The sequence below is a fragment of the Zonotrichia leucophrys genome, chromosome 27, assembly GCF_028769735.1.
Source record: "Zonotrichia leucophrys gambelii isolate GWCS_2022_RI chromosome 27, RI_Zleu_2.0, whole genome shotgun sequence".
In the NCBI taxonomy this organism is placed as follows: Eukaryota; Metazoa; Chordata; class Aves; order Passeriformes; family Passerellidae; genus Zonotrichia; species Zonotrichia leucophrys.
In genome coordinates, this window is record NC_088196.1 from 4,261,368 (window position 1) to 4,283,871 (window position 22,504).

The following is a 22,504-nucleotide window of genomic DNA, read 5'->3' on the forward strand; positions in this document are numbered from 1 at the left end:
CTGTTGGAACCCTGCCCTGGTCTTTGGGTCCAGATTTGAAATTTAAAATGTGGTTTTAATTTCTGGATCTCTGGAGGCACAAATGGTTGAATCCCTTTTTGAATCCCAACCATGGGCTGGTTCTGCTCAGAAATTGGAGTTTATCCATTGGCTGTGCTGAAATCTGGGGTGAGATTTCTGCTGAAATCTCACCTCCCTTGGGGAGTCTGTGAGCTTGGAGAGTCTGTCCAGGAGAAAATTCCTCAAAATGCTTTCTCTGATTTGAGAAAATTCCTCAAAATGCTTTCTCTGATTTGGAGAAAATTCCTCAAAATGCTTTATCTGATTTGGAGAAAATTCGAAAATTCCTCAAAATGCTTTCTCTGATTCTGAGAAAATTCCTCAAAATGCTTTCTCTGATTTGGAGAAAATTCGAAAATTCCTCAAAATGCTTTCTCTGATTTGGAGAAAATTCCTCAAAATGCTTTATCTGATTTGGAGAAAATTCCTCAAAATGCTTTCTCTGATTTGGAGAAAATTCGAAAGTTCCTCAAAATGCTTTATCTGATTTGGAGAAAATTCCTCAAAATGCTGTATCTGATTTGGAGAAAATTCCTCAAAATGCTGTATCTGATTTGGAGAAAATTCCTCAAAATGCTTTCTCTGATTTGGAGAAAATTCCTCAAAATGCTTTATCTGATTTGGAGAAAATTCCTCAAAATGCTTTCTCTGATTTGGAGAAAATTCCTCAAAATGCTTTCTCTGATTTGGAGAAAATTCCTCAAAATGCTTTCTCTGATTTGGAGAAAATTCCTCAAAATGCTTTCTCTGATTTGGAGAAAATTCGAAAATTCCTCAAAATGCTTTCTCTGATTTGGAGAAAATTCGAAAATTCCTCAAAATGCTTTCTCTGATTTGGAGAAAATTCGAAAATTCCTCAAAATGCTTTCTCTGATTTGGAGAAAATTCCTCAAAATGCTTTATCTGATTTGGAGAAAATTCCTCAAAATGCTTTATCTGATTTGGAGAAAATTCCTCAAAATGCTTTATCTGATTTGGAGAAAATTCCTCAAAATGCTTTCTCTGATTTGGAGAAAATTCCTCAAAATGCTTTGTCTGATTTGGAGAAAATTCCTCAAAATGCTTTATCTGATTTGGAGAAAATTCCTCAAAATGCTTTCTGTGATTTGGAGAAAATTCCTCAAAATGCTTTTTCTGATTCAGAGAAAATTCCTCAAAATGCTTTCTCTGATTTGGAGAAAATTCCTCAAAATGCTTTCTCTGATTCGGAGAAAATTCGAAAATTCCTCAAAATGCTTTCTCTGATTTGGAGAAAATTCGAAAATTCCTCAAAATGCTTTCTCTGATTTGGAGAAAATTCCTCAAAATGCTTTCTCTGATTTGGAGAAAATTCGAAAATTCCTCAAAATGCTTTCTCTGATTTGGAGAAAATTCGAAAATTCCTCAAAATGCTTTCTCTGATTTGGAGAAAATTCCTCAAAATGCTTTCTCTGATTCGGAGAAAATTCCTCAAAATGCTGTATCTGATTTGGAGAAAATTCCTCAAAATGCTTTATCTGATTTGGAGAAAATTCGAAAATTCCTCAAAATGCTTTCTCTGATTTGGAGAAAATTCGAAAATTCCTCAAAATGCTTTCTCTGATTTGGAGAAAATTCGAAAATTCCTCAAAATGCTGTATCTGATTTGGAGAAAATTCGAAAATTCCTCAAAATGCTTTCTCTGATTTGGAGAAAATTCCTCAAAATGCTTTCTCTGATTCGGAGAAAATTCGAAAATTCCTCAAAATGCTTTCTCTGATTTGGAGAAAATTCCTCAAAATGCTTTCTCTGATTTGGAGAAAATTCGAAAATTCCTCAAAATGCTTTCTCTGATTTGGAGAAAATTCCTCAAAATGCTGTATCTGATTTGGAGAAAATTCCTCAAAATGCTTTCTCTGATTTGGAGAAAATTCCTCAAAATGCTTTATCTGATTTGCTTTAGGTGATTTCTCCTCGTCTCTCCATCTTCAGAAGCTGAATCACCCTCCCTCCCTTCGCCCACATTTTTCTCCTTTTTCCCCTTTTTCCCCTCAATAAGGATTTATTGTTGATTTCCAGAATGTTCTGGGGGTTCTGTGTCTCCGCAGGGCCGGGTGGTTGAGAACATCTCCAAGAGGTGCGGGGGATTCCTGCGCAAGCTGAGCCTGCGCGGCTGCCAGGGCGTGGGGGACAACGCACTGAGGTACAGGAGGGCTGGAAATTCTGAATTTCCACATTTAGTGCTGGATAAACGGGGAGAATTCACCCCCAGTTTGGGCCTGAGACACTCAGGGTGTCAGGACCTGGAGAGCAGTGATAGAGATTATCCATTTCTCATTTAATTCATTTTTTTATTATTTTATTTCTAATTTTCATCATTTAATTTGTCATTTTTTAGCATTTAATTTATTGGAGTTTGGATCTGAGACACTCAGGATGTCAGGACCTGGAGGGCAGTGATAGAGATGATTCATTTCTCATTTAATTAATTTTTTATTATTCTTTTTAGCATTTATTTTGCATTTTTTAACATTTAATTTATTGGAGTTTGGGTCCGAGACACTCAGGAGGGCAGTGATAGAGATTATTCATTTCTCATTTAATTCATTTTTTTATTAATTTTTTTTAGCATTTAATTTGTCAATTTTTAGCGTTTAATTTATTGTCTTTATTATTTTATTAATTTTTTTTAGCATTTAATTTATTGGAGTTTGGGTCTGAGACACTCAGGATGTCAGGACCTGGAGAGCAGTGACAGAGATTATTCATTTCTCATTTAATTCATTTTTTATTATTTTTTTTAGCGTTTAATTTGTCATTTTTTAGCATTTAATTTATTGGAGTTTGGGTCTGAGACACTCAGGAGAGCAGTGACAGAAATGATTCATTTCTCATTTAATTCATTTTTTTAGCTCTGAATAAACGGGGAGAATTCACCCCCACTTTGGGCCTGAGACCCTCAGGGTGTCAGGACTTGGAGGGCAGTGACAGAGGTTATTCATTTCTCATTTAATTCATTTTTTATTAATTTTTTTAGCATTTAATTTGCATTTTTTAACATTTAATTTATTGTCTTTATTATTTTATTAATTTTTTTTAGCATTTAATTTATTGGAGTTTGGGCCTGAGACCCTCAGGATGTCAGGACCTGGAGAGCAGTGACAGAGATTATTCATTTTTCATTTAATTATTTTTTTATTAATTTATTAATTTTTTTAGCATTTAATTTATTGGAGTTTGGGTCTGAGATACTCAGGATGTCAGAACCTGGAGAGCAGTGACAGAGATGATTCATTTCTCATTTAATTCATGTTTTTATTATTTTATTAAATTTTTTATTATTTTATTAATTTTTTTAGCATTTAATTTGATATTTTTTTAGCGTTTAATTTATTGGAGTTTGGGTCTGAGACACTCAGGAGGGCAGTGATAGAGATTATTCATTTCTCATTTAATTCATTTTTTTATTAATTTTTTTTAGCATTTAATTTATTGGAGTTTGGGTCTGAGACACTCAGGATGTCAGAACCTGGAGGGCAGTGACAGAGATTATTCATTTCTCATTTAATTCATTTTTTTATTATTTTATTATTTTTTTTATTATTTTATTAATTTTTTTATTATTTTATTAATTTTTTTAGCGTTTAATTTGCCATTTTTTAGCATTTATTTTATTGGAGTTTGGGTCTGAGACCCTCAGGATAGCAGTGACAGAAATGATTCATTTCTCATTTAATTAATTTTTTTAGCGCTGAAAAAACGGGGAGAATTCACCCCCACTTTGGGTCTGAGACACTCAGGGTGTCAGGACCTGGAGGGCAGTGACAGAGATTATGCATTTCTCATTTAATTCATTTTTTTATTAATTTTTTTAGCGTTTAATTTGTCAATTTTTAGCGTTTAATTTATTGGAGTTTGGGTCTGAGACGCTCAGGATGTCAGGACCTGGAGGGCACTGACAGAGATTATTCATTCCTCATTTAATTAATTTTTTAATTATTTTATTATTTTTTTATTATTTTATTAATTTTTTAAAGCATTTAATTTGCCATTTTTTAGCATTTAATTTATTGGAGTTTGGGTCTGAGACACTCAGGATGTCAGGACCTGGAGGGCAGTGACAGAGATGATTCATTTCTCATTTAATTAATTTTTTATTAAATTTTTTTAGCATTTATTTTGCATTTTTTAGCATTTAATTTATTGGAGTTTGGGTCTGAGACACTCAGGATGTCAGAACCTGGAGAGCAGTGACAGAGATTATTCATTTCTCATTTAATTCATTTTTTATTAATTTTTTTTAATTAATTTTTTTAGTTATTTTATTAATTTTTTTAGCATTTAATTTGTCATTTTTTAGCATTTAATTTATTGGAGTTTGGGTCCGAGACACTAAAGATGTCAGGACCTGGAGGGCAGTGACAGAGATGATTCATTTCTCATTTAATTCATGTTTTTATTATTTTATTAATTTTTTTAGCTTTTATTTTGTCATTTTTTTAGCATTTAATTTATTGGAGTTTGGGTCTGAGACACTCAGGATGTCAGGACCTGGAGAGCAGTGACAGAGATTATTCATTTCTCATTTAATTCATTTTTTTATTTATTTATTAATTTTTTTAGCGTTTAATTTGTCATTTTTTAGCATTTAATTTATTGGAGTTTTATCTAAAAATCAAATTGTAAATATATAAATAAAAATATAAAAATAAAATTAAAATAAATAAAATTTATAAAGATATCACTACATTCTATATAAATATATAAAATATATAAAATATATCAATATATCAATATATCAAATATATAAATATATAACTATATAAATATATTTATATCTAAATATATAAATATATACATATATAAACATTACATAAAACTAGAACAAAATAATATAAATATACACATAAATATATAAATAATATATAAATATATAAATAATACATATAAGTATATAAATAATAAATATATATATATAAACATTAATATAATAGAAATGAACTAGAATAAAATAATATATTGGATAATAAATATAGTGAATTAATATAAATACTATAGATACATCAAGAAATATAAATATATTAATTGCTATAAGTATATATAAATATATATAAATATATAAGTATATATTTTATATTTGTAAAATATAAAAAGTTTTATAATAAGTATATATTTATATTAGTGTATATATAAATATATGTGTATATTTATATAGGTATGCATAAATATAAATATTTTAATTACTATAAGTAAATTAATATATACTGCATTAATAAACTAATAAATATAATTAATTAATAGAAATATTAGAAATATATCACTAAATTTAAATATATTTGTATATACCTATAAATATATAAATATTTATTAATAAATATAAACACTATTAGCATAAATTACTAAATTAAATAATGAATACAATTAATTAATAGAAATGTTATAAATATGTTGCAAATTTTGTTTTTAACATTTTCTTCCGGATTTTCTTCTTTCTTGATTCTTTTCTTGATCTTAATTTTGATTTTCATCCTGATTTTCTTTTGGATTTTCTTGATTCCTTTCTTCTTTCTTGACTCTTTTGATTTCCTTGCGATTTCCTTCTTGATTTTCTGTTTCCTCCTTGAATCAGGTGTGTAAACCTTTATTTATTTGTAACCTGACGTGTTACAAACCGCCAGAAATTCCCAACATTTTCCCTTTCCCTCACCCCAGGACCTTTGCCCAGAACTGCAGGAACATCGAAGTGTTGAACCTCAATGGCTGCACCAAGATCACGGACGCGTGAGTCCAACCTGGGGCCAAAATCCCGGATTCTGGGGCTGGGGAGATTCCATGGAATCATGGAATGGGTTGGGTTGGGAGGACCTTCAATCCCATTCATTCCCCTGTCAGGACCCCTGTTAATTAATTAATCCCATTAATTCCCACTCCTGCCATGGCAGGGACACCTCCCACCATCCCAGCCTGGCCTTGGCACTGCCAGGGATCCAGGGGCAGCCACCCTGCCCATCCCATGGGATTTCGGATTTCTGTGCCCTGGCATGAATCCATTGCAGGAATTGTCCCCCTGTGTCTCTTCCAGCACCTGCACCAGCCTCAGCAAGTTCTGCTCCAAACCTTAAATCCCATTCATTCCCCTGTCAGGACCCCTGTTAATTAATTAATTAATCCCATTAATTCCCACCCCTGCCATGGCAGGGACACCTCCCACCATCCCAGGCTGCTCCAAGCCGTGCCCAGCCTGGCCTTGGCACTGCCAGGGATCCAGGGGCAGCCACAGCTGCTGAATTTCCACCTCCATCCTTGCCCACCCTGCCCATCCCATGGGATTTCTGTGCCCTGGCACGAATCCATTGCAGGAATTGTCCCCCTGTGTCTTTTCCAGCACCTGCTGGAATCCCTGGCACAATCCCTGGCACTGCCAGGGATGCAGAGGAATCCACCTCCATCCTCACCCACCCTGCCCATCCCATGGGATTTCAGATTTCTGTGCCCTGGCATCAATCCATTGCAGGAATTGTCCCCCTGTGTCTCTTCCAGCACCTGCACCAGCCTCAGCAAGTTCTGCTCCAAACCTTCAATCCCATTCATTCCCCTGTCAGGACCCCTGTTATTTAATTAATCCCATTAATTCCCCTATCAGGACCCCTGTTAATTAGTTCATTAATCCCATTAATTCCCACCCCTGCCATGCGGGGACACCTCCACCATCCCAGCCGGCCTTGGCACTGCCAGGGATGCATGAGCAGCCACCTCCATCCTTGCCCACCCTGCCCATGCCATGGGATTTCTGTGCCCTGGCATGAATCCATTGCAGGAATTGTCCCCCCTGTGTCTCTTCCAGCACCTGCACCAGCCTCAGCAAGTTCTGCTCCAAACCTTCAATCCCATTCATTCCCCTGTCAGGAATTAATTAATCCCATTAATTCCCACTCCTGCCATGGCAGGGACACCTCCCACCATCCCAGGCTGCTCCCAGCCCTGCCCAGCCTGGCCTTGGCACTGCCAGGGATGCAGGGGCAGCCACCCTGCCCATCCCATGGGATTTCTGTGCCCTGGCATGAATCCATTGCAGGAATTGTCCCCCTGTGTCTCTTCCAGCACCTGCACCAGCCTCAGCAAGTTCTGCTCCAAACTCAGGCACCTGGATTTGGCTTCTTGCACCTCCATCACCAACCTGTCCCTGAAAGCACTCAGGTAGGAGCTGGCAGCAGGGATTTTTCCATGGAATTTTGTTGGAGATTTATCAGAAATGGCTTGGAAGGCAGCTGTGGGGGACAGGTTCTCACAGCCTGTTTCTGTAAACAGCAGAGGTTCTCAGGTTGTTTTTAATTACAAATAAAAGTAACAAACATGAAGGCCTTGAGAACTTGGCATACCAGGGTTCTCAGGCAGCTTTCTCATAACAAGTGGATGTTCTATCTTTGGCTGTTTTGGGAAAGCAAAAATAATTTTGAGAACCCAAATCTTGGTATTGGAAACATAAGGAGGGGTTGGTGTGTTATCTCTGACCTATTGTGAGCTCAGATTTTGCAATGTGCATGAACTTAATTAACACGGTTATAAAAGGTGACTGATTGATGAATAGACCGGAGTTGATGCTGATCAAGAAAGATGGGTCTCTCCCTCCATCTTCAGTAGAATTTTAGAACCATTAAGGCTGGAAAAGAGCTCTGAGATCCTCCAGCATTCCCTGCAGAGCCTCCCTCTGGAGCTGGGCTCTGCCCGTGTCCCCTGCTGGCTCCCAGAAATGGGATCAGCAGAGCTTCTGGCTGGGAGCAGGATTTCTGCTGAGGCTTTCCCTGTGTGTCCCTGTGTCCCCAGCGAGGGATGCCCGCTGCTGGAACAGCTCATCATCTCCTGGTGTGACCAAGTGACCAAGGACGGGATCCAGGCGCTGGTGCGGGGCTGCGGGGGGCTCCGGGCCCTGTCCCTCAAGGGCTGCACCCAGGTACGGCTGGCAAGGTGACAATGGGCACAAACGGGGTGTTAAATGAGCCTGCTTGGTCAAAGTGACAGTGGGCACACACGGGGTGTTAAATGAGCCTTGCTTGGTCGTATCCTATGCAAGGTGACAATGGGCACACACGGGGTGTTAAATGAGCCTTGCTTGGTCGTATCCTATGCAAGCTGTTCCAGCTCCAGAGCTCAGCCCCAAGGGCACTGGGTGCCAGAAGCCAGCTCGCTCTCAGACCAAGGCCGCGGGTCAGCCCTAGCAAGCAGGGAATATTCAGCTCTTAGTGATCAGGCAGCTCTTGTGATTTCAGCTTTGCTTGCTGGGTAGCTTTTCCCTTGGCCTAAGGCTCCAGCAGACGGTAGAGAGAGGAGAAGCAGCAGACGCTGGCTGTTCCACCAGTATGGCTTTATTGAGGGGTCCGTGAAGGGTCTCAGCTCTTCTTCTTCCGAGTTAGTAGGGGTACAGTGTGCTACTGTTATACCCTTGGCCTGGATCCAATCCTGACCAATGGCAAAGGTGTTAGAGTGACCATAAGTGACCAATAGTAGGGTTTAACACAATATTGCCTTCCATGGCTATAGGGATAAGGTACAAGGCGGATGTCCCTGGAGACAGGAAACTTCTTTGCTGCTGTGTCAGCATTCTATTCTCCAAGGGGCCCTGGCTAAACCTGAGGGGTTTACTACAGGGTGTCCTGCTGCTCCTCAGGGTGTGGGCATGGAAATTCAGGGGGTTGGGTTATTCTCCAAAATCCCCACGGTGTTGGAGATCAGGTGCTGGCATGGAAGTTTTCCAGTAGCCCTGAGGAGTGGGACAGGGAATAAATCACTTGTGCAGCTGGAGAATCTTTTGATCCCAATTTTCCTTTTCCCACCGATCCTTTGGAGGAGGTCACTGTGATCCATGGGCAGATGTGGGCTCAGGGGGTTTCATGGCAGTCCTCTGCTCCTCATGGGATAAAAAGCAGGAACATTCCTGGTGCTGCATTTCCCTCCTCCCCAGAGGAAATCCCCATTCCCTGCTCTCCCATCTCCAGTTCCTGGATCCCAGTGCTCCCAGTTCCCATCCCTGTGCTTTCTTTTCCAGCTGGAGGACGAGGCCCTCAAGTTCATTGGTGCCCACTGTCCTGAGCTGGTGACCCTGAACCTGCAGACCTGCCTGGTGAGTGGCACTGCCCAGGATTCCCTCATGGAATGTTCTCATCCCCGTGCCCACGGGGCACCGGGCACCAGCAGCTCCTTGCTGGCACTCCAGGGGCACTGAGCCCCACACTTTGCTGGGTCAGGGGTGGTTCTCTCATCCCTCTGAGCTTTTCTGTGGGATGAGCTGGAAAAATCCTTCCTGCCAGGCCTCTCCTGGGAGAGAATTTTGGGATGAAACATTCCCATAACAATTTTTGGGATGAAACATTCCCATAACAATTTTGGGGTGAAACATTCCCATAACAATTTTGGGGTGAAACATTTCCATAACAATTTTTGGGGTGAAACATTTCCATAACAATTTTGGGGTGAAACATTTCCATAACACTTTTGGGTCGAAACATTCCCATAACATTTTTGGGGTGAAACATTCCCATAACAGTTTTTGGCTGGAACATTTCCATAACAATTTTTGGGGTGAAACATTCCCATAACACTTTTGGGTTGAAACATTCCCATAACAATTTTTGGGGTCGAAACATTTCCACAACATTTTTTGGGCCGGAATTTGGAATTGGGAGAGGCAAATCCAACCTGGATTGAGGCAGCTGTGCTTTCCCTGGCAGCAAATCACAGACGATGGGCTCATCACCATCTGCAGGGGCTGCCACAAGCTGCAGTCCCTGTGTGCTTCTGGCTGCTCCAACATCACCGACGCCATCCTCAACGCCCTGGGACAGAACTGCCCGCGCCTCCGGTGAGTTCCGGTGTCGGGTTTTCGGCTGTTTGAAGGGCCTGGAAAGGCCCGGGGTGGCCTTGGGGCAGCCCGCGTATCGAAGGACGAGAAGAGGCTTCAGTTCTTCTTTCGGTTTTTATGTTTATTAATTGTTTATCTAAAAGATTTTCTTTCGGCCCAACAGAGGTCTGCTCAGCAGCCAGCCATGAGCACACTGTGCCGCCCTCCGTACAGACACCTATCTTTATACCCATTGTTACGTGTACAATATTTATCATTTTTCCCCAATCCTTTTTATTCTTATTGCTGGGTGCACTTTCAGTAATAGCCAATCCAAAAGTGCCACCATCACCACAGAAGATGGAGGAGAAGAAGAAGAAGGACAGGACACACCCCAATTCCTCCATCTTACTTCTCTAAACCCCCCTGTACAGAAATCCTAAACCCTGTGTTTCACCCTCTAATTAACCAATCCCTTCACCATTCACCCCGGTGAAACCCTCCTATCCTCATACAGGTGTCGTCTCCTGTGTAGGATCAAAGTGCAGCCACCAGACACTTCTGGAACATTCCAGGACTCCCGAGCCCCCCAAGGGTGCTCTGGGTGACACCTCAGTGCTGAGGTGCTGAGATCCCACAGTCTCAGTGTTTATTAATTGTTTATCTAAAAGATTTTCTCTCGGCCCGACAGAGCTCTGCTCAGCAGCCAGCCATGAGCACACTGTGCTGCCCTCCGGGCGGTCACCTATCTTTATACTCAAAGTTGCATATACAATATTTATCATTTTTCCCCAATACCTTTCACCCTTATTACCCGGTGCACTTTCAGTAATGACCAATCCCAAAGTGCCACCATCACCACAGAAGATGGAGGAGAAGAAGAAGAAGAAGAAGGACAGGACACGCCCCAATTCCTCCATCTTACTTCTCTAAACCCCCCTGTACAGAAATCCTAAACCCTGTGTCTCACCCTCTAATTAACCAATCCCTTCACCATTCACCCCGGTGAAACCCTCCTGTCCTCATACAGGTGTCGTCTCCTGTGTAGGATCAAAGTGCAGCCACCAGACACTTCTGGAACATTCCAGGACTCCCGAGCCCCCCAAGGGTGCTCTCGGTGGCACCTCAGGACTCAGATCCTGAGATCCCACATTCCGGCTCCCCTTTCCCCATGGAACTCTCTCAGCAGAGGCTCCACCTGGTCCCTGAGCCATTTCACCCCAAAAAAGGTTTTCCCCATGCTGAGCTTTTTTCCAGGTGGTTGTGATTTTTTTGGGTTGTCCCCCAAAATTCTTGGGGTTTAAAAGAGCTCCCACAGCGTGGTGCCCACAGGCTCCGTGTGTGTCCATGAAGGAAGTTTGGGATTGGGTGAAGCTTTCCTGAGGTGTTGAAACTCAACCAGGACAAATCCCACCCCAAATTCCAGATGAGGAATTCCAGTTTTCACCTTTTTTTTTCTACCTCTGTTGGAGTCAGGATTGAAGGCACTTGGGATAATGGTTCAGGTTCCAACTCAGGGGTTTATTGTTTATTATCAGTGTTATGATCTCACAGCAGTGAGTTCTGCAGTCTCTCATTAACCAGGCACAAAATGGCCAACAATCTCTGGTTACAAGGTCTTTTAAGGCTAAATATCCAATTAAGAAGTGACACCTTAATTATTTTCCCTTTTAACCCAATAACTGATCACTCAAAGTCTGCAATGTGGAGTTTTCTCTCCAATTACAAAATACCAGCCAAACCCATGGAGAAGAAGGAAGAAGAAGATAAAGAGGAACATCCTGTCTCCTCCCTAAAACCTCCATCTTGCTTCATATTTATTTCAAATTAAGAACTGACACCTTAATTATTTTCCCTTTTAACCCAATAACTGATCACTCAAAGTCTGCACTGTGGAGTTTTCTCTCCAATTACAAAATACCACCCAAACCCATGGAGAAGAAGAAAGAAGAACATCCTGTCTCCACCCAAAAACCTCCATCTTGCTTCATATTTATTTCAAATTAAGAACTGACACTTAGATTATTTTCCCTTTTTCACCAAAAGTCTGCAATGTGGAGTTGGTGCCTAAAACCTCCATCTTGCTTCATATTTATTACTGTATTCTAAGTCTATATATTTATTACTATATTCTAAATCTATATATTTATTACTGTATTCTAAATCTATATATTTATTACTATATTCTAAATCCCAAACTCTGTTTTTCCACCCTGTGCTGTTACACACTTCTGACCAACCCCACACCACAATCCCAATGAATTTTGGCAGCTTTCTCCACAGCCTCAGGTCAAATGCAGCGTTCTGTTTGTTTGTCAGCACAGAAAATTTGAAATTCTCATTATCCAGAGCTCCAGAGCAGAGTTTCTGCCTTGGAGCAGGATTTCCCCTGAGGTAAATGAGCTTTGAGTGTCCAGCATGGAAATGGAAAGAGCTCCAGCATCACAATTCCTTCCCATGGAGGTGTCGGCCCCCAGAGCAGCTCCGTGGGGATGTGGGGTGTCCCTGACACATCCCGGTGTCCCCTGGGCATGGGGGGCACTGGGGGGGACCCCTGAGCTGATTCCCAGCCCTCTGGGGGCTCCCCCATGGTTCTCTCCCTGTGTCCTGCAGAATATTGGAGGTGGCGCGGTGTTCGCAGCTGACCGACGTGGGCTTCACCACCCTGGCCAGGGTAAGGGCTCCTCCTCCTGCTCCTCCTCCTCCTGCTCCTCCTGCTCCTCCTCCTCCTCCTCCTCCTCCTCCTCCTCCTCCTCCTGCTCCTCCTGCTGCTCCTGCTGCTCCTCTTCCTCCTCCTCCTCCTCCTCCTGCTCCTCCTCCTCTCTCCTCTCCTCCTCTCCTCCTGCTCCTCCTCCTCGCTCCTCCTGCTCCTCCTCCTCCTCTCCTCCTCTTCCTCCCTCTTCCTCCTCCTCCTCTTCCTTCTTTTTCTCATCTCGCTCTTCCTCCTCCTCTTCCTCCTGTTCCTCCTCCTCATCCTCCTCTTCCTCCTCTTCCTCTCCTCCTCCTCTTTTCCTCCTCCTCCTCCTCCTCCTCCTCCTCTTCCTCCTCCTCCTCCTCTTCCTCCTCCTCCTCCTCCTCCTCTTCCTCCTCCTCCTCTTCCTCCTCTTCCTCCTCCTCCTCCTCCTCTTCCTCCTCCTCCTCCTCTTCCTCCTCCTCCTCCTCCTCCTCCTCCTCCTCCTCCTCTTCCTCCTCCTCCTCCTCCTCCTCCTCCTCCTCCTCCTCTTCTCCTCTCCTCCTCTTCCTCCTCCTCCTCCTCCTCCTCCTCCTCCTGCTTTTCCTTCCTTTTCATGGCAAAAACCACCCCAGGAGGTTTGGGAAAGCTTTGAATTAAGGCAGGAGCTTAAGGTCCAAAAATTGAATTTTATGGGATCTTTGGCATCGTCCCGGCTCACACACCTGGGAGGGTTTGCATCCAAACAAGAGGAAATGTTAAATATTTTAGTTATAAATTTTACTGGTTTGTCTAAATTTAATTCCCTTTACTCTCCATGATTTAAAAAACCCCTTAAATGAGGAAATGAAATTTCCTTTATTATCCTTCAGAAACTTTGTAAACTTTCCTTCCAGTTGTGATATTTCATGGAGAAACACTTCAATTTTTAAAGCAAGCTATCTTTTGTGGTGGTTAATTTATATTAATAATTTTATTAATATTTATATTAATATATAATAGTTATTATATTAATATTAATTATTATAATAATATTAATTATTATAATATTAATTAATATTAATATTTATGTTAATATTTTATAATTATAATTTTATAATTATATTATTATAATATATTTATAATTATAACTTACAGTTATATTTATATTTTTATATTTTATATCATTTATATATTTATTATTCTATTTTATACTGTATATATTTATTTATTTATATTTAATTTTGATTTTTATATTTGATTGTGTGCTTATATTTCTGTTTATTGTTTCTATAATATAATAATTTATAATATTACAATAATATCTATATTTATCTATATATATCTATAACATATCTATTTATCTATAATAATTTATAATATTACATTTAATTATACTATTTCTATTTACAACATAACGTATTTCTGTTATTTATTATATTTATAATTTTTATATATTTCTATTTGCTGTCTGGGCTTTACACTCACCATGGATGTTTGGAATTCTCTTTATTCCTAGAATTGCCATGAGCTTGAAAAAATGGATCTGGAAGAGTGTGTCCAGGTAGGAATGCCACCTCAGGCTGTTTCTCTTGCTGCAGTGTTGAAAATTGGTGGAAAATTAAAGAGATTTTCTCCAAATCAGGATTTAATGTGGAATCCTGAGCAAGAAGAGTGGCTGGATTTGGAGAGGAAAATGATGGGAATGAGATTTTTTCCTTGGTTTGGATTCCATGGGAACACTGCTGTAAATAAGAAATATTTAATACTGAGAGATCCTGGGTGAAAAAAATGGATTTGTGAGAGAAAAATCCCGGATTTTTGAGGGGAAAACCCCAGAGAAAAATCTTATCTTGCTAAAAAATAATGGAAAACTGTGGGGAAAATTGTGAAACAGCAATGATTGAAATGAAACTGGGCTGAAGCATTTTTAGGGAATTGACTCAAAATTCCATGAAAAAACCTCCAAGCCCAAGGGAATGGGATTCTGGAAACAGCTGGATCCCTGTCCTGGGCAGAAATTTGGGATTTAAAGAGGGAATGATTGGGAATAAACCCTAAAAAGGGAGAAGCAAAGCTGAGCCAGGGCACAAATCCATCCCAGGCAGCTCCTGTGGGTTTGGGAATCTCTGTAAGGAATTCCTTCTTCTGAAGAAAACCAGGAACTGGCAGGCACAAATCCATCCCAGGCAGCTCCTGTGGGTTTGGGATTGGGAATTTTTGTAGGAATTCCTTCTTCCTGAAGAAAATCAGGAAATGAGCAGGCACAAATCCATCCCAGGCAGCTCACATGGAGTTTGGGATTGGGAATCTTTGTGGGAATTCCTTCTTCCTGAAGAAAAAAACCAGGAACTGGGCAGGCACAAATCCATCCCAGGCAGCTCCTGTGGGTTTGGGATTGGGAATCTTTGTGGGAATTCCTTCTTCCTGAAGAAAACCAGGACTGGGCAGGCACAAATCCATCCCAGGCAGCTCACATGGAGTTTGGGATTGGGAATCTTTGTGGGAATTCCTTCTTCCTGAAGAAAACCAGGAACTGGGCAGGCACAAATCCATCCAGACAGCTCCTGTGGGATTGGGAATCTCTGTGGGAATTCCTTCTTCCTGAAGAAAATCGGGAACTGGCAGGCACAAATCCATCCCAAGCAGCTCCTGTGGGTTTGGGATTGGGAATCTTTGTGGGAATTCCTTCTTCCTGAAGAAAAAAATCAGGAACTGGGCAGGCACAAATCCATCCCAAGCAGCTCACATGGAGTTTGGGATTGGGAATCTTTGTAGGAATTCCTTCTTCCTGAAGAAAATCAGGAAATGAGCAGGCACAAATCCATCCCAAGCAGCTCCTGTGGGATTGGGAATCTTTGTGGAAATTCCTTCTTCCTGAAGAAAATCAGGAAATGAGCAGGCACAAATCCATCCCAGGCAGCTCCTGTGGGTTTGGGATTGGGAATTTTTGTAGGAATTCCTTCTTCCTGAAGAAAATCAGGAAATGAGCAGGCACAAATCCATCCCAGGCAGCTCCTGTGGGATTGGGAATCTTTGTGGGAATTCCTTCTTCCTGAAGAAAACCAGAAACTGGGCAGGCACAAATCCATCCCAGGCAGCTCCTGTGGGATTGGGAATTTTTGTAGGAATTCCTTCTTCCTGAAGAAAATCAGGAACTGGGCAGGTACAAATCCATCCCAAGCAGCTCCTGTGGGATTGGGAATCTTTGTAGGAATTCCTTCTTCCTGAAGAAAATCAGGAAATGGGCAGGCACAAATCCATCCCAGCAGCTCCTGTGGGATTGGGAATCTTTGTAGGGAATTCCTTCTTCCTGAGGAAAATCAGGAAATGAGCAGGCACAAATCCATCCCAGGCAGCTCCTGTGGGTTTGGGATTGGGAATCTTTGTAGGAATTCCTTCTTCCTGAAGAAAATCAGGAAATGAGCAGGCACAAATCCATCCCAAGCAGCTCCTGTGGGTTTGGGATTGGGAATCTTTGTGGAAATTCCTTCTTCAACCAGGACTGGGCAATCCATAGGGTGTTCAGCAGGAATCTGAGCCTTCCTTGTCCTTCTAGAAGAACATTTGGGAGCTGATTTCAGCCCCTTAAGGAATTTAAAAACAATCCAGTGATGCCTCTGCATCCCAGTTCTCCAAGGGCAGAATCCATGAGGATTCCTGAGAGGTTGTGGGGAAATCTTATGGATTAGGGAAAATCCTGCAGTTTTGCTTCGGTAGAAAGGAAAAAAAAAAGAAAAAACCCAAATCCTTGTGCCCAGCACCAAAATGAAATGGTTTTTCCTTTTTTTCCAGATTACAGACAGCACACTAATCCAGCTTTCCATACACTGTCCACGGCTGCAGGTCCTGGTGAGTATCCCAAATTCCAGCATTTCCTTCCTGCAAACAAAGGGATTTCAAACACTCCCTGACTTCACAGTTGGAAGAATTCTGCTGCAAAAACCTGACCCTGAGGAACCTCTCACCCCATCCCTGCTGCTGGCAGGAATCCCACCCACAGGAAAGGGGCTCTGGGAAGGCTTTGGGGCTGAATCTCTGGGAATTTGGAGTTCTCAGGGCCTTTGGGGCTGAATCTGTGGGAATTTGGAGTTCTCAGGGCCTTTGGGGCTGAATCTCTGGGAATTTGGAGTTCTCAGGGCCTTTGGGGCTGAATCTGTGGGAATTTGGAGTTCTCAGGGCCTTTGGGGCTGAATCTGTGGGAATTTGGAGTTCTCAGTGCCTTTGGGGCTGAATCTCTGGGAATTTGGAGTGCTCAGGGCCTTGGGAAGCCTTTGGGGCTGAATCTGTGGGAATTTGGAGTTCTCAGGGCCTTTGGGGCTGAATCTCTGGGAATTTGGAGTGCTCAGGGCCTTTGGGGCTGAATCTCTGGGAGTTTGGAGTTCTCAGTGTCCTTGGAAGCCTTTGGGGCTGAATCTCTGGGAATTTGGAGTGCTCAGGGCCTTTGGAAGGCTTTGGGACTGAACTCTGGGAATTTGGAGTGCTCAGTGCCCCAGGAAGCCTTTGGGGCTGAATCTGTGGGAATTTGGAGTGCTCAGGGCCTTTGGGGCTGAATCTGTGGGAATTTGGAGTGCTCAGGGCCTTTGGGGCTGAATCTCTGGGAATTTGGAGTGCTCAGGGCCTTTGGGGCTGAATCTCTGGGAATTTGGTCCCTGTCCCCCTGGGGCTGTGCCCTGAGGGACGCTGTCCTGGGGGATTTGGGGGTTTGGGTTCTGCAGTGCAGTCGCCCCTCAGGAGAGGCAGCTCCAGCTCCTGCTCAGGCCCTGCGTCCTCCTCGAGGACTTGCCAGGTGAATCCCCCTGAAAATCCACAGCCCTCTGTGTGGGGACAGAGTTTAACCCTTCTGGGGACAGAGTTTAACCCCTCTGTGTGGGGACAGAGTTTAACCCTTCTGGGGACAGAGTTAACCCTTCTGTGTGGGGACAGAGTTTAACCCTTCTGTGTGGGGACAGAATCTAACCTCTGTGTTTGGGGACAGAGTTAACCCTTCTGTCTCAGGACAGAGTTTAACCCCTCTGGGGACAGAGTTTAACCCCTCTGTTTGGGGACAGAGTTTAACCCCTCAGCCTCAGGACAGAGTTTAAGCCCTGTGTTTGGGGACAGAGTTAACCCCTCTCTTTAGGGACAGAGTTTAACCCCTCAGCCTCAGGACAGAGTTTAACCCTTCTGGGGACAGAGTTTAACCCTTCTGGGGACAGAGTTTAACCCCTCTGTCTCAGGACAGAGTGTAACCCCTGTGTTTGGGGACAGAGTTAACCCTTCTGTTTAGGGACAGAGTTAACCCTTCTGTTTAGGGACAGAGTGTAACCCCTGTGTTTGGGGACAGAGTTTATCCCACTGCGAGCTGATCACGGACGATGGCATCCGTCACCTGGGCAACGGCGCCTGCGCCCACGACCGGCTGGAGGTGATCGAGCTGGACAACTGCCCCCTGATCACCGACGCCTCCCTGGAGCACCTCAAGAGCTGCCACAGCCTCGAGAGGATAGAACTGTACGACTGCCAGCAGATCACGCGGGCCGGGATCAAGAGACTCAGGGTGAGCTGGGGCGGGGAGGGGCTGGGGTGGGGAGGGTTCATCCAAAAGGAGGAGCTGGGATGGGGAGGGTTTATCCATAGGGAGGAACTGGGATTCTAGGAGTTTATCCACATGGAGGAGCTGGGATTGGGAGGGTTCAGCCATATGTGGGAGCTGGGATGGGGAGGGTTTATCCACAGGGAGGAGCTGGGATGGGGAGGGTTCATCCATAGGGAGGAGGAAGGGAAGGAGGGAGGAGGAGCTGGGATGGGGAGGGTTTATCCATGGGGAAGGTTTATCCAAAAGGAGGAGCTGAGACCGGGAGGGTTTATCCACAAGGAGGAGCTGGGATTAGGAGGGTTTATCCATAGGGAGGAACTGGGATTGTAGGAGTTTATCCATAGGGAGGAACTGGGATTCTAGGAGTTTATCCACATGGAGGAACTGGGATTGGGAGGGTTTATCCACAAGGAGAAGCTGGGATAGAGAGGGTTCAGCCATATGTGGGAGCTGGGATGGGGAGGGTTTATCCATAAGGAGGAGCTGGGATTCTAGGAGTTTATCCACAGGGAGGAGCTGGGATGGGGAGGAACTGGGATGGGGAGGATTCAGCCATGGGGAGGAGCTGGGATAGGAAGGGTTTATCCAAAAAGAGGAGCTGGGATGGGGAGGGTTTATCCACAAGGAGAAGCTGAGATAGGGAGGGTTCATCCAAAAGGAGGAGCTGAGACCGGGAGGGTTTATCCGCAAGGAGGAGCTGGGATTGGGAGGGTTTATCCATAAGGAGCAGCTGGGATTGGGAGGGTTTATCCATAAGGAGGAGCTGGGATTGTGGAGGGTTCATCCATGAGGAGAAGCTGGGATGGGAGGGTTCATCCATAAGGAGGAGCTGGGATTCTAGGAGTTTATCCACAGGGAGGAGCTGAGATGGGGAGGGTTTATCCACAAGGAGGAACTGGGATTCTAGGAGTTTATCCATAAGGAGGAGCTGGGATTCTAGGAGTTTATCCACATGGAGGAGCTGGGATGGGGAGGAGCTGGGATGGGGAGGGTTCATCCAAAAGGAGGAACTGGGATGGGGAGAGTTTATCCATAAGGAGGAGCTGGGATTCTAGGAGTTCATCCACATGGAGGAGCTGGGATTGGGAGGGTTTATCCATAGGGAGGAGCTGGGATGGAGAGGGTTCATCCATAGGGAGGAGGAAGGGAAGGGAGGGAGGGAGGAGCTGGGATGGGGAGGGTTTATCCATGGGGAAGGTTTATCCAAAAGGAGGAGCTGAGACCGGGAGGGTTTATCCACAAGGAGGAGCTGGGATTAGGAGGGTTTATCCATAGGGAGGAACTGGGATTGTAGGAGTTTATCCACATGCATGAACTGGGATTGGGAGGGTTTATCCATAAGGAGGAACTGGGATTCTAGGAGTTTATCCACAGGGAGGAGCTGGGATGGGGAGGAACTGGGATGGGGAGGATTCAACCATGGGGAGAGGCTGGGATAGGAAGGGTTTATCCACAGGGAGGAACTGGGATTGGGAGGGTTTATCCACAAGGAGAAGCTGGGATAGAGAGGGTTCAGCCATATGTGGGAGCTGAGATGGGGAGGGTTTATCCATAGCATAGAGAGGAGCTATCCTGCCTTTCCATAGGGATAGGGAGGGTTCATCCATGAGGAGGATTTAGCCATGGGGAGGAGCTGGAATGGGGAGGGTTCAGCCATGGGGAGGAACTGGGATTCTGGGGGTTTATCCATGGGGAGGAGCTGGGATAGGAAGGATTCAGCCATTGGGAGGGTTTATTCATAGGGAGGACCTGGAACAGGGAGGGTTTATCCATGGGTAGGGTTCATCCACAGGGAGGAGCTGGAATTGTGGGGACTTATCCACAGGGAGGAGCTGGGATGGGGATGGTTCATTCATGGGCAGGGTTTATTCATAAGGAGGAGCTGGGATGGGGAGGGTTCATCCATGAGGAGGATCTGGAATGTGGAGGGTTTATCCATGGGGAGGAGCTGGGATGGGGAGGGTTTATCCATAGGGAGGAGCTGGAATGTGGAGGAGCTGGGATGGGGAGGGTTTATCCATAAGGAGGAGCTGGGATAGGGAGGGTTTATGAAGGAGGAGCTGGGATGAAGAGGGTTCAGCCATAAGGACAAGCTGGGATAGGAAGGGTTTATCCATGAGGAGCAGCTGGGATTGTGAGGGTTTATCCATGAGGAGGATCTGGAATGTGGAGGGCTCATCCACAGGGAGGAGCTGGGATGGGGAGGGTTCATTCATGGGCAGGGTTTATCCATGAGGAGGAGCTGGGATTGTGGAGGGTTCATCCATGGGGAGGATCTGGAATATGGAGGGCTCATCCATGAGGAGGAGCTGGGATGGGGAGGGTTCATCCATGGGGAGGATCTGGAATATGGAGGGCTCATCCTTGAGGAGGATCTGGGATTGTGGGGGTTTATCCATGAGGAGGATCTGGAATATGGAGGGCTCATCCACAGGGAGTGCCGAGCTCCCATCCCCTGGTTCTCCCCCTCAGACGAGTTGTGTGAACCATCATCCCCCTCATCCGGCCCCCTGTGAGCAGCACCCGGGGATGAACCCGCGGTTCCGATGCAAACCCTGACCCCCTCCCCCGTTTCCCTGCAGACCCACCTGCCCAACATCAAAGTCCACGCCTACTTCGCCCCGGTGACCCCGCCGCCGTCGGTGGGCGGCAGCCGGCAGCGCTTCTGCAGATGCTGCATCATCCTATGACCCTGGAGCCCCCTGCCGGCCCCCGGAGGAAAAGCGCCCCCAGCGCCGTTCAGGGCTGGGCTGCCGCCCACGCACCCCCGGGATCCCGGCGGGATGGGGGAGCCGGGCCCGGTGCTGCGGGGATGGGGAGGGCGCCCGGGCTGCAGGGACTGAGCGGGGAAAGGAGCCGGGAGATGCCTGGGGAGAGGGGAGAGGAGAGGAACACGCTGGAAAATCATAACACGAGGGAAAACCCCAGCAAACGTGGAAACTCAAAATCTAAAAAACCCAACAAATCTGAGAACCACAACAAAACTGAGAGCCACAACAAAACCTGGAAACCCAAACAAAACATGAAAACTTAAACAAAACCTGGAAACCCAAACAAAACCTGAGAACCCCAACAAATCTGAAAAACCCCAACAAAACTGAGAGCCATGACAAAACCTGGAAACCCAAACAAAACATGAAAACTTAAAACCTAAAAACCCAAACAAAACCTGGAAACCCAAACAAAAGCTGAGAACCACGCCAAAATCTGAAAACCCAAACAAAATGTGGAAACCCAAACAAAACATGAAAAATTAAACAAAACCTAAAAGCCCAAACAAAACATGAAAACTCAAACAAAATCTAAAAAACCCAACAAATCTGAGAACCCCAACAAAACTGAGAGCCACGACAAAATCTGAAAACCCAAACAAAACATGAAAACTTAAAACCTAAAAACCCAAACAAAACCTGGAAACCCAACAAATCTGAAAACCCCAACAAATGTGAAAACCTAAACAAAACCTGAGAACCCCAACAAAACATGAAAACCCAAACAAAACCTGGAAACCCAAACAAAACATGAAAATTTAAACAAAACCTAAAAACCCAAATAAAACCTGGAAACCCCAACAAAACCCGAAAACTCAAACAAAACGTGAAAATCCCAACAAACCTGAGAACCCAAAAAAATCTGAAAATCCCAACAAATCTAAAAACCCAAACAAAACCTGAGAACCCCAGAAAATCTGAAAACCCCAACGAGTTCCATGTCCGTTTGTCAGTAAGGGAATGAAACAGCAGCTGCTGAGCCAGAATTTCCCTGGGATCCAGGATTTCCCTGTGGGATCCAGGATTTCCCTGGGATCCAGGATTTCCCTGGGATCCAGGATTTCCCTGGGATCCAGAATTTCCCTGGGATCCAGGATTTCCCTGGGATCCAGGATTTCCCTCTGGGATCCAGAATTTCCCTGGGATCCAGGATTTCCTGGGATCCAGGATTCCCCTGTGCTTCCCTGCTCCCACCTGAGCACGCTCCCATGAAGGCTCATCTTCCCTGTGTCAGATTTTTCCCAGATTGTTGTGATGGACCTTGGAATTTCTAATTCCACATATTTTACCCTCCCCACATCCTGCCTTTTTTTTTTCTTTTTTTTTTTTTTTAAGTTTTTTCTCAAATTTTTCTTCCAAATTTCAGTCATTTATTGAGATTTCCCAGCAAATCCATAAGGAATTTTTTTTCCCCAGGAGAAGCCTGAGCCTGTGATGAGCTGTCAGGAAGATTTTTAAGGAGCACAGGGAGCTGCACCCCAGGCTGGATAATCAGGGATTGGGTGTCCAAACTCATCCCAAATCCAGGTTTTATCCCAATGACAACAATAGAATCCTCCCCACAGGGAATAATTATATAGACACAAATATATAATTCTCAGCACAGGGAGAAAATCCCAGCCCGTGTTCCAAGGACTGCGAGTTCCCTCCTC

The 22,504-nt window shown here is 44.1% G+C and overlaps 1 protein-coding gene across 3 annotated transcripts in view; it reads left to right on the forward strand.

Moving 5' to 3' along the window:
• Positions 1–21,142, forward strand: part of FBXL20 (F-box and leucine rich repeat protein 20) — a 65,390-nt gene extending 44,248 nt beyond the window's left edge. For all 3 annotated transcript variants that reach the window (XM_064733623.1, XM_064733622.1, XM_064733624.1), the window contains exons 5-15: positions 2,127–2,221; positions 5,731–5,799; positions 7,120–7,215; positions 7,843–7,969; positions 9,062–9,136; positions 9,744–9,874; positions 12,467–12,527; positions 14,023–14,067; positions 16,299–16,355; positions 17,830–18,042; positions 20,664–21,142. In XM_064733623.1, coding sequence (XP_064589693.1) covers positions 2,127–2,221; positions 5,731–5,799; positions 7,120–7,215; positions 7,843–7,969; positions 9,062–9,136; positions 9,744–9,874; positions 12,467–12,527; positions 14,023–14,067; positions 16,299–16,355; positions 17,830–18,042; positions 20,664–20,771 — 1,077 coding nt within the window. In that variant the 3' untranslated portion in view covers positions 20,772–21,142. The remainder of the gene's footprint in view (positions 1–2,126; positions 2,222–5,730; positions 5,800–7,119; positions 7,216–7,842; positions 7,970–9,061; positions 9,137–9,743; positions 9,875–12,466; positions 12,528–14,022; positions 14,068–16,298; positions 16,356–17,829; positions 18,043–20,663) is intronic.
• Positions 21,143–22,504: the final 1,362 nt, after the last annotated feature.